Source organism: Giraffa tippelskirchi, chromosome 13 (genome assembly GCF_054371585.1).
Source record: "Giraffa tippelskirchi isolate mGirTip1 chromosome 13, T2T-mGirTip1v1.2.pri, whole genome shotgun sequence".
In the NCBI taxonomy this organism is placed as follows: domain Eukaryota; kingdom Metazoa; phylum Chordata; class Mammalia; order Artiodactyla; family Giraffidae; genus Giraffa; species Giraffa tippelskirchi.
In genome coordinates, this window is record NC_137287.1 from 60,501,990 (window position 1) to 60,514,375 (window position 12,386).

General features: G+C 35.5%; 1 protein-coding gene across 8 annotated transcripts in view; it reads right to left on the minus strand.

Annotated features, from left to right (window-relative positions):
- Window positions 1-12,386, minus strand: part of UPF2 (UPF2 regulator of nonsense mediated mRNA decay) — a 90,672-nt gene that overhangs the window by 16,203 nt on the left and 62,083 nt on the right. For all 8 annotated transcript variants that reach the window (XM_081554087.1, XM_081554086.1, XM_081554088.1 and 5 more), the window contains 3 exons: window positions 8,393-8,532; window positions 3,138-3,242; window positions 2,734-2,832 (listed from right to left, as the gene is read on the minus strand). In XM_081554087.1, coding sequence (XP_081410213.1) covers window positions 2,734-2,832; window positions 3,138-3,242; window positions 8,393-8,532 — 344 coding nt within the window. The remainder of the gene's footprint in view (window positions 1-2,733; window positions 2,833-3,137; window positions 3,243-8,392; window positions 8,533-12,386) is intronic.

The following is a 12,386-nucleotide window of genomic DNA, read 5'->3' on the forward strand; positions in this document are numbered from 1 at the left end:
GTTCTAAGGTCTATTTTCAGCTCTGGCAACTCACTCCAGTATTACTGCCTGGAAAATCCCATGGACAGAGGAGCCTGGTGGGCTACAGTCCATGGGTCTCAAAGAGTCACACACAACTGAGTACACACGCAATGCAATACAAGGTCTATTTTGGACCCTCCTCTGTTTGATTAATCTATCCATACCTGTACCAAACTATTGCTCTATGTTTAAAATGTTTTATTATCTTGTACGTCACACTTTATTTTCTACAAGTTTCTTAACTATTTGGTTATTCTTTAAGAATTCAAGAATAATTTTATTAGGTTCATTCTGCATCCATGTCCCTGTTCTTCTATTCCTCCAACCCTCAACCCATCTCCCAAATTTCCCTGATGGGACAGAATGAGGACTGCATGAAATTTAAGGACATGATTTATGGAGAAATGATGTCTTTACAATACTGTGTCTTCCTATGATTTTTAGCAAAAGGAAAAAGTCTGTACAACTGTTCATTTTGGGTATCTGATAATGATTTAAAATTGGGGCCTAACAGTGGATGAAGTTTTCTCCTATATATAAACACAACTGCAAAAATGTGAATTCAAACTTCCCTCCTCTCTGATCACATCCTCTCACCCTTCCAGCTCGCTTCTTTTATTTTTTTTATTTTTATTTTTTATTTATTTTAGTTGGGGGCTAATTACTTTACAATATTGTAGTAGTTTTTGCCATACATTGACATGAATCAGCCATGGGTTTACATGTGTTCCCCTTCCTGGACCCCCCTCCCCCCTCCCTCCCCATCCCATCCCTCTGGGTCATCCCATTGCCCCAGTCCTGAGCATTTGTCTCATGCATCGAACGTCTCAATAAGCGATGACCGCGGAACCACACCGAAATCTCCCATTCCTTTGACTTCATCAGCTTTTCCACCTTTTCTAAATGTTGGGGTTTGTCAGGGCTCAACCCTGAACCTGCTTCTCTTCTGTCTCCACACTTGACATCTGGACGAGCCAGTTACTGCTATGGCTTTAAAAGTACTCCAACAACTGCTCTATTTATGTTTCTCTTCTGCTCTCCAGACATTTCCACAGACGCCTCGCAGGCTCCTCAAACTTACCAATTGTAACTCCCACTCGCACTCTCCTGTTTCTTAGAGACAAGCCAGTGGTCCAAGCCACAAGACTGGGTGTCATTCTTGACTCCTTGGGCCCCACATACTGCTACCTAATCAAGCACCAAATAAATCCAGTTCATTCTGCCTCCTAAACAGCTTTCCAATCCAGACTTCTGACCATGTGCCCTGCCACTCTCCTAGACAGATGACCACCATCTCTCAGCTAGGTTACCACCACAGTCTTCTAACCACACCCCTGGTTAGTCTCTCTGTTTTTAGTCCTGTCTCAGGAGACCAGGGTTTGATCCCTAGGTTGGGAAGATCCTCTGGAGAAGGGAATGGCAAGCCACTCCAGTATTTTTGCCTGGAGAATCTCGTGAACAGAGGAGCCTGGCGGGCTACAGTCTGTGGGGTTGCAAAGAGTCGGACACAACTGAGCGACTAACACACACTCTGAACCAGCTCCTTAAAGGACTGTGCCACTCCCAATTACCTGTCTCATGCTGTGACCCTCCCACAGACAGACTATGTTCTATTACTACTGGTGCCCTTTTTAAAGTTTTTCAAACAAGTACTTTTCTGCACTGATTAGGACCTCTGACACAGTTTTTACACTAATCCTAATATTTCACCTAGATGGTTCCTTTGTACCGTCTTATCTAAAAGTCATGATCTCAGCGATATCTTCTCTGATTATCTCATCTAAAAAAAAGGCTCTTCCTTTACACTCTACCAAAGTATTCTGTTCTTTTGGTTCCTGAGACTAATGTACCTGCACTGCTAATTTATACATTATCATAGCTTTTGGCCTTAGTAGCAACAATGAAAGTAAAATCCATCTTCTCTAAAGGATTATTCCACCAGCATGTACTCCATAATATCTTTTATCTTAAAAACACCCCTCCTCTTTCAACTGACTTTCTCTAGCCACATGCCCATTTTTCTCCCCTTTCAAGTAAAAACTTCTCAAGTCAGCTCTAACCTGTATCCAGTATGTTCAATTCTCCCTTTTCCACTGAGCACACTCCATGGAGCTTTCACCTACCACTCCAATGACAAAAGCCCTCAAATCACCAAAGGGCTTAACAATAGCTACAAATAGGGCTGAAGTAAATAGTTCATGGGATTTTACTCCTAACTACAGAAAAACATAAAACACAATCACCTAAATCACTGGAAGATAGAGCTTTTAATAAAATCCAGTATCTTAATATCATGAGTACTTTAAACATCAAATAACCAATATTCTTCTAGATATTTATATACAAGTTATTCAAGTTATAAATCAAACTAAAGAATTTACTAAATTAAATTTCCCCAAATTCTAATCTTCTGTAGTTTGACTCCTAAACAAACTGCAAGTAAAGGGTCTTAGAAAGAGGAGAAAAGGCAGAGGGTGATACAATGAAATTACTCTGCTCCAAGTTTGATAACATTAATTTTTTCTATTCTATTTCAAAGAAGCATAGCAAATCAGGATGTAGGATGCCAGAAGTATTGGCAGCCTCAAACTGCCTAAATTAGGAAAAGCTGCTGCAGAGGTAAATGTTTAGATAGCAGAGACTTTCCAATCACAATCAAGTGTGCTGCAATATTTTGTACTGAGTACTTTGGAATAGAGCAACATTTAATACCTGAAGGTTTTCTAGCATCATTTTATCCAGAGCTTGAATGAAGTCCTCATCTTCTACACAAGGTACATGTTTCAGTCCACCTCCTTTAATCATTACCTCCTTATTAAAAAAACAGAAACAATTCAAACTGGGAATTCTAACTGTAATGTTTTACATGGCAGAGCCTTCTGTATTGATAACTTGGTTCAATATGACTCAAGGAATGAGTTAGGTAAAATAATAACATTATTAAATATTCAAAGAACTTGCAAATAAAGAAAAGTGTTTAGATAAGAAAATAAATCAAAAATGAATTTCTAAAGAAATATTTCAATAATCACAAAAATCAAAACTTTGGTGGCTAAAATTGAAATACTGTAAAAATGATGCACAATTTCAAAGAGCAAAGTGTTAATGATACGTACAGTATTTTCTTCATCAGTTTCATTCTCTTTATTTGAATCCGTGAGATAATCTGTATTCTCTTCCTCTTCCTCCTCCCCTTCATCATCATCATTATCAGAACCCTCCTGAAATTGTTTAACATTTGTAGATTAAAACTTCTGAAAAACTTGACTAATAATATTACATGCCTTAAAAATATGTTAAAATTTACGTATAATTATTTATTATTCTCCAGTTTCAGCCTTTTATGCAGTCTCCCTAGAATGGCAGGGCAAAGTCAGCTGGCAACTCTTACTACATACCAGTAGCTAAAAAACCCATTTTACACCTTCCACTGACCTAATGATACAAAAATCCTTTTTAGAAACTCATCCATGAATCCCACAAGGAACAAGTTTCTTGCACCTTTCATATTTTTCTCCTTCCTAACAAACTTGAGACTGATTGTTCTCACAGCAGTTCTTTAATACCCATGTAACTCTGCAATGAAAACTGACAATTCAAATTTAACATTATGACCATCTGAAAGCAATGACACTACATTTTATAAAGTATCTCACTGCATAAAGCATCTCAGGGTGGAGTGTACTCTCACAGCACTTTGTTGCTCACCCAGTTCTGAAGAAGGATGGACAAGCTTTATTGTCTTCATTTTTATATGTGAAAAAACTAAGGCTTGGAAAAGTTAAGTGACTTGCCCAAGGACATGTGCTTTTTTAAGCCGAAGAGCTAGACATTCTGACTCCCCTTGCTGGTGGCTTTCAAGTATTACATCTTCCCTATCCTCTCCTGTCAGTACCCCGACATCCTTACCTATCAGCCAAAATTCCTGTTCAAATGGAAGACTGAGAAGAACTCCAATAGATTTTCAAAGGGACACAAAAAAGAAACCATAACCAAAACCAAAAACACAGCCACACAGTGGCAGCATTCCATCTGAGTAACCTTTCAACACAATTCACTACCACTTTGTTCCATAAAAGTTAAAGAAAAAAAAAAATACTGCACTAAACCCAGATGCTTTTCATTGTGCTGAGAGAAATAAAGTGAATGAGAAATAATTCCTATGAGAAAGCAAATGATTCAAATTTGTTATAATACACTTAGTATACCTAGCAATTAATTTCAAAAACCTAAACAATTAATACTTTACAAATATTTGAAAACTTTTAGAATTTCTGAAGTGGAAATATTAGAGCAAAGTACAGAAATGCATTAACTTTTTTAACAAAATTCTGTAATTCAAAATTAAATTTGCAATAGAAATTCACTTAAACTGGCTCTTGGGAAAAAAATTCATCATTTCTTAACACTGGAAAGATACTTCCTATTCAAAAACTAAGCTAAAATGCATGAATTTTTTTCTTTCACCAATTTTTATATTACTTTGGCCACCTGATGCGAAGTACTGACTCATTTGAAAAGACCCTGACGCTGGGAAAGGTTGAAGGCGGGAGGAGAAGGGGACGACAGAGGATGAGATGGTTGGATGGCATCACCGACTCAATGGACATGAGTTTGAGTAAACTCTGGGAGTTGGTGATGGACAGGGAAGCCTGGCGTGCTGCACTCCGTGGGGTCACAAAGAGTCGGACACTGAGCAACTGAACTGAACTGAAGTGTTAAGAATAACTTCAAAAGGCCATCCAGAGCTTGGAAGTTGTGGAACAAGATGGAAAAGAAAAGTACGTTTCTGAAGAGTTCCACTCCAGCCTTGTTCTTTTCTCAGTTGAGGCAAATATTTATAGAATATTCTACACATTGTCCTTACTAGTTTATAATCAACCCATCTTCTCTCTTTAAAAATGTTCTCCTATGTTTAGAGGATAGTCATGGGAGAAAGGGTGGTCCTGGGTGGGAGAGTAACAACTCCAATTCCATTTCTTAAAGTAAACCAACCATATTCCTTTCACATCTCCTCCCAGCCAAGACTCAGGAGTCATCCTGTTGAATTTGTTTTTCCATTTAGCAAATTCACATATATTATGTATAATATCCACTTTACAACCAGAAAAGAAATAGTTTAAAATGATACAATTTTTAAAATTATAAAGTTCACTTTTTAAAAGGTGAAATGCATTTGGAGAAGATATCACAACTATTCAAATGAGGAATCTATAGGAAAATGAGCTATTCTTTAATGTCACATTTACTGAGGATGTTTCATTTATTAGATTCTTTATCAAATTAGAGCAAAATCCATAGACAGCCATAAGATTAGTCTAAAAATACAAAATGGAATATCAGTCTAAATAATTAGTCTCAGTTCAGTTCAGTCGCTCAGTCGTGTCCGACTCTTTGCGACCCCATGAACCGAGCACACCAGGCCTCCCTGTCTATCACCAACTCCCAGAGTCTACCCAAACCCATGTCCGCCGAGTCAGTGATGCCATCCAGCCATCTCATCCTCTGTCGTCCCCTTCTCCTGCCCCCAATCCTTCCCAGCATCAGGGTCTTTTCCAATGAGTCAACTCTTCGCATGAGGTGGCCAAAGTATTGCAGTTTCAGCTTCAACATCAGTCCTTCCAATGATTAGTCTAAATTAGTCTAAATATACAAAACACTTCTCATTTCCTTTTGTTGTTATAAAATACTTAATAAGCCAATTTAAATTATATAATTGAATGTTTCTATGACCTCATTTTTTAGAAAAGCAATATAGCAATGTCTATTTCACAGAAATGTATTATAGAAACATATTCCAGTTCTAAATTTTTATCAGCTTATTTATATCTACTTTAGCGGAGCTGTCAGGTTGGAAAGAGAAAGTGATGACAATACTGTACTGTTTATTTGAAGTTTGCTAAGAGAGTAGATCTTAATAGTTCTCATTACAAGAAAACATTTATAACTATGTGAGGTGATGGATGTTAACCAAACTTATTATGGTAAGCATTTCTGTCTCTCTCTCTATATATATATCAAATCACTGTTGTATATACACCTTAAACTAATGCAATGTTATTATCAACTATATCGCAATAAAACTGGGGGAAAAATGGTAGCAAAATAACCCAATATAAAGATGCATTTCCACTGCCTATAAATGCTAGCCAATTTTAAAGTGAAAGTTGCTCAGTCGAGTCCAACTCTTTGCAACCCCATGGAGTATACAGTCCATGGAATTCTCTAGGCTAGAATACTGGAGTGGATAGCCTTTCCCTTCTCCAGGGGATCTTCCCAACCAAGGGATCGAACAAACCAGGTCTCCCACATTGCCCGTGGATTCTTTACCAGCTGAGCCACACAGGAAGCCCAGCCAATTTTAAAAGTCAAACAAACAAGCTGCCTTTTATACAATCATTCATTTTTAACTGCGAAGCTACTTGCTATGTAGTCAAATTAAACAAAATGTTTATTAATAGCTACAGACCTTCAGGGCTAAAAGAAACAAAGACTTAGGGATTTTTACTTCTAACTATAGAAAATCTTAATTACCTTAAATTATGGCCATTTAACCCACTCCAGTATACTTGCCTGGAGAATTCCATGGACAGAAGAGCCTGGCAGGCTACAGTCCATAGAATCGCAAAGAATCGGACACAACTGAAGCGACTTAGCATGTATGCATGCATGGGTCATTTTTATTTCATGCTAAATGAAGCTTTTTAAAAATCTAGTTTAGGGCTTCCCTGGTGGTCTAGTGGTTAAGAATCCACCTTGCAAGGCAAGGGACACCAATTTGATCCCTGGTCTGGGAAGATCCCACATGCTGTGGGGCAACTATGCCCATGTACCACAATTACGAAGCCTGTGCACGCTAAAGCCAGTGCTCAGCACAAAAGAAGCCACCACAACGAGAAGCCATCGCACTGTAAGCAGAGAACACCCCCCGCTCATCACAACTAGAGAAGCCCATGTGCAGCAATGAAGACCCAGCACAGCCAAAAAAAACCCAGTTTATGACTCTATCTTAGCAATGCCTTAAATAGTCTATACTCCCTTATACATTAAACAACTCATAACCTCTAAGCATTTGCATTCTAGTTACTACAAATCAAAACTTAAAAATTTAATAAATTCCATTTCCATAAAACATTGTATTGATTACACATATTGATTATACATTTAAACTTTTTCAGTATTTAATTAAAATCACATTTCTAAATGATCACTCTCTCCTAAATGCTTTTAGCACCCAAGCACAAAAAGCCATACACATGATGTCATATTATAAGCTTAAAAAGTGAAGAGGTCCTAATTTCACGGTATAAATTTTATTCATCAGTATGTTATTGCTATTCTTACCCAACTTTCCATTTTCTTAACTTTTTAACTTAAATATATATAAATGTAGACAGAACAGCATAACAAACCCTTACTTACTCATTAGACAAGTGAACAATGATTAGCTAACGGTCAGTTACAGTGTCTTCTACATCCCTAACTCACTGCCCAGTCTATTTCCAGATGATGAAACAAACCCCAGACACTCAATCTTTTAGGTGGAATTTTTAAAACTTAAAGCAGGTTTAGAAGAAAAAAGTGGAAAGAATTAGAACTATTATGTTGAATCATATATAAAAATGACAGTGTGGTAGGTCCAACATGGTAGAACAGTCATTTCATATGGTCTGGCATAATAGAGTTGTAACAACAAAGATGATGGTACATGATGATTTTCAGATTTCCTATACTATCAGATCTGGGGAAAAGAAAGTTACTAGTATCTAGTCAGCCATTTCTTCATAAAACCCATAGGTTAAAAAGCACACACTCACAAATGAGATTAAGTTACGGAGCAGATTAAATAATTTTTTGTCTTCAAATTGCTTATTAAATAAAAATCCTAACCATACTGATGGTTACATGTCATTATACTTTTACCTAAACTCATAGAAAGTATACCACCAAGAGTCAATCATAATGTAAATGATGGACTTAGGGTGATTATGACGTGTTACTGTAGGTTCATATAACAAATGTACCACTTTGGTGGGGGATGCTGATTGGGGGAGATTGTGTGAGTAGACAGGAGAAGGTGATATACAGGAAATCTTGCTATTTTCCCCTTAATTTTGCTGTGAACCTAAAACTGCTCTTTAAAAATGCTCTTAATAATAGTAATTTTTTAAAATCCTATGATCAGTATTTTCTTACTCATAAAAAACCCCTCTTAATAATCCAGCAGTTTTACAATAGACATAAACTACTAGTTACATTTACCCTAATAAAACTAAGAGGAAGATCTTCTTTTATAAAGAAAATTTTGGCTCATATAACCCAAATACTCTTGCACAAATGTTATCTATCTGCTATAAATAAAAGTCATCACCTCTTCCTCTGGCTCATTCACTTCACTTTCATTTCCAGATTGTTCCTCTGTTTCAGCTCCTCCTTCTTCTTCTTCTTCATCTTCTTCAAGATTTTCTCCTTCTGTCATAGAATCTTTAGAGTCTTTGTCATTTACTAGGCCTTGAAGTGAGAAGAAAGTAGAAAAAGACTTTACAAAACAAGATAAAGGCAAATTTTCCACAGTGAATATTATACCATTTAAAGTACATATGAAGATAATTCAACAGTCATGTTCTCAGTTCACTAAATTAAGAACAGAATTTAAAGCTATTTTAAGAACCATTTAAAAAACTAAACAATTAGTCCTTTATTTCAACAAAGGAGCACAGATACATTTCTTAAAAACTAGCAAAAAAAAAAAAACCCACAATTTTTTTTTTTTACTTTCTCAGAGCTTCAACTATCTCAGTCTCAGATGAACAAACAGTAGCAGCACATATGTACAGCTTTAGCCACACACAAGGCAACCGTGGTCACATATTTTATCAAATGGCATTTCAAGAATCTCTAAAAACTTAAAGATACAATAAAATTACATTGCTTTAATGCAGAAATCACATTTGGCTATTAATTTGAATATCTGCAAATTAAGACTGAGAGGAGGCAGATACATGGTGACACTTCTAACACGTGTGTCATCACAGAGCTGTTTTTTCCTTCCCAACAGTGTGCTCCTCCAGAGGCAACTCCCTGGGGTGAAGCTGGGCCACCTCCCACGTTCATCCACATCTCACTGCCTAGTAAATTCTTCTTTATTATCATCTGAGATGCAAACTACACTCTACTTTGAAGGTGCACATTCCACAGCTTCATCTGATCCGACTTTTCCCCACACTTCCGAGTCTTAATCAAGCCTTCTCCCATAGTTGGGGCAGACTCTTCTGTATCATAAAGCATACTTCCTTGGGGTCCTGCTCATCAAATTCCTTCTCAATATAGAATATCTTTCAATATGCTCTTTTAAATCCTATACATTCTTCAAATTCAGTCTAAGTTTCCTTTCCTGCATAAACTCAATGAGTATTACTTTTCCTCCTACTTGTTCCTAAAGCTACTTGGAGAATTGATCATAGCACTTTGTATTTAAAGATACACCATGCGATGGTTTTCCTAATGATTTCAATAAACGTTATGTCACAGTATAAGGCCTTTGAGAACAAAAAACTTCTTTTATATATTCAAAACTTATTAGACGCCATATATTGATAAATACACAGTAGGTGTTTAGTAAACCCTTGTTTATTTACAGAATCTTACACAATTAAAGCAGACAGAAATTTTAGTAATGATGGGATTTAGCCCTCTCATTTTATGAGGTATACTGAAGTCCAGAAAGTCTGAAAAACTAACACAATCAACAAGAGCAAAAAATTACTCCAGTGTCTTAAGTCTAAGCAATTAATTAAGAACTGACAAAAACAGAGACTACAAAGTGATGAAACAATGTACAATCAAGTTTGAAAATTAAAAAGGTGAGGAGAAATGGATGAATCTCAGATCTATTTTGAAAAAAAATAATAATACTGATAGAAAAAGCTGCTGTCTCCGATTGATACCACTAACTCACTATTTTATTCATGTATTTATTTGGACGGAAGCAAAATACTGGGCTTTTATGTTATCAAAGGCAAAAAATTAAAAATCAGGACCATATAAACCTAAAAATAATCACAGCACTGATAAATTGACATGGCCTAATATATATCATTACACCTTTTTTTGTAGCCACTTTAAAATATGTGTCATGGAAAGAACTGTAGTGGTAAGTACCTTTGTTTTGACAGCCATAATTTGTAAGGAAAATACTACTATTTCTAACACATTTTCATTTGCATTGCAAGTTAGTTTCAAAAGCAGTTTATAAACATATTTTGCATTTGCTAAGCTGGATAATAAACTATTCAGTTGCTGACCTCTAGGACACACTCCGTCTAAAATGAGCAAGGCAGATAAAAATGTACATATAAAGGACATGGCGTTAATAAAATGTAAAACCTAAACAGCAAAATGTTTACAGTATGGGTCAGAATGAAGTGTACTTGGGATCAAAGTCAAATATTGTTCTCTTGAATGTGAGTTACTTTAGTGCCTCAGTAATAATCGTAACAGTCTCTCTCTTCCAAATGGTTTTCATCTGTTATTTCTTTGCTCAACTAGACATGCTGAGCATTTTCCCCACACACCCAGTAGGTCAGAAAGAGCAGTCTGAATTCTGGCTCGATCTGTTAACCCAGTGTTTGGATTTGGGTGTTACCTAACTCCTTTGAAGGTATGAACAATACCTTCCACTTTAATTTTGGGAAATAGATAGTACTTAATAAAAATACCAACTCTTCTTGCCCTCACTTATTTGATCATGTTACATTCATTCATCTATTGGGTGTTCTACTTGATCAATTTGCCTGTGCTCTTTATGTAAGTGATGATACCTTGGCACAGGAGCTATTTTCACTTCAAACTTATTTTTTTCATTGTACAAAAGTTTTAAACACCCAAATATGTCAACGTATGCCTGCTTTCCTGTATCATTTTAAAATTTAGAAAAATTAACACCTCTCCAAATATCTGATGATCAGATCTATTTTTAACTTTTTAAAAATAAATATTTAACTCTTTAATACACCTGGAGTTTGATGATATAAGATATGGCTCTGTATCAATTTTCCTCCCAAATGCTCACCTGTTGCTCTTATCCTATTTTAAGACTCCTATTTCATCATACACTAAATCATTTTGTATTTAACTAGGGTGACTTCTGGGCATTTTATTCTGCTAATTTTATTTCTAATTTATAAAATATACTCTTCTGTTGCATAAGCAATTTATTCATATGACTTGTTTCATTTTTATTACCTCCATTTCTGTTCCTTATGATATAATCTAGAACTTCCAAACCAGAATTATATTACATTGCTTACTACCATGTTGGTTTTGTTCTTAAAGAGAATGTCACAGAGCTAGTAATTCTCTCTATCTTGAGAAAATCAAGATACACAAAAAGTAACAATTTTGTTTATAGTGATGCAAAATTAGCAATGACCCAAATGTCAAACAGAATTAATGCATTCACACAAAGGAAAATAAGACAGCTGTTTTAAAGATTTAGAAAAGTATTTTGTCAGAAAATTTCATAATATATTAGATAGAAAAAAGTCTACCTTATAAAACTGCAAAACTGCAAACATGTGAAAAAAATTTTAAACAGAACATGCATCAAAATGTTAATATCATGATTATCCTTGCATACGGAATAACAGTGATTTTTGTTTTCTTGGCATTCTTCAAATTTTCTGCCATGAACATTTTTATTACTTTTAATAATATTAAAATGGTTTTTTAAATATAAGAAAATTCTATTAAGTTACCACTGGGTTGCTATAAAATTAGAATGATAATAAATCTGCAAGTGCTTGAAAACAAAAAACTACCAAAGGCAAAATGCTGTATTATCTTATGGTTTAGCAACAGGAAACAGATTTAATATAGACTTATTCATGTGTATCTTCTCTCTGATATTTAAACTCTAAAATAGAAGGAAAACGGGTCTACTTGGGAGCATAATGATCCTAGTTGACACAATCTTTAGAACTGCATTTGCAAATGATGGCCTATTTTTTTCCTTTCCACGTTCTAATGAAGGACAGATTCTTCAAAAGAAGCCTCAAGTTGTTTAATTCTTCGCTCTATAAGGGACAAATCATACCGCTCTCTTTACTGCTACCAAACTGGGTATCCAATTAGTATTTCCTTATGTCCACTATACAAGGAGTGCCATTCATTCTTAAGTCTTTGGGTAACAAGACTAAGACTATTTCAAAGCATATGAAGTAAATGACATAAACAAGTAGATAAACAATCTGCCTGAAATAATCACTATATACAATTAGAAATCTGAAAAGGAAAAGAAAGTGGATTACTTGGGACAAAGTTAAACAATAAAAAGAACCACATGTGTCTTTATGGGTTGGTAAGTA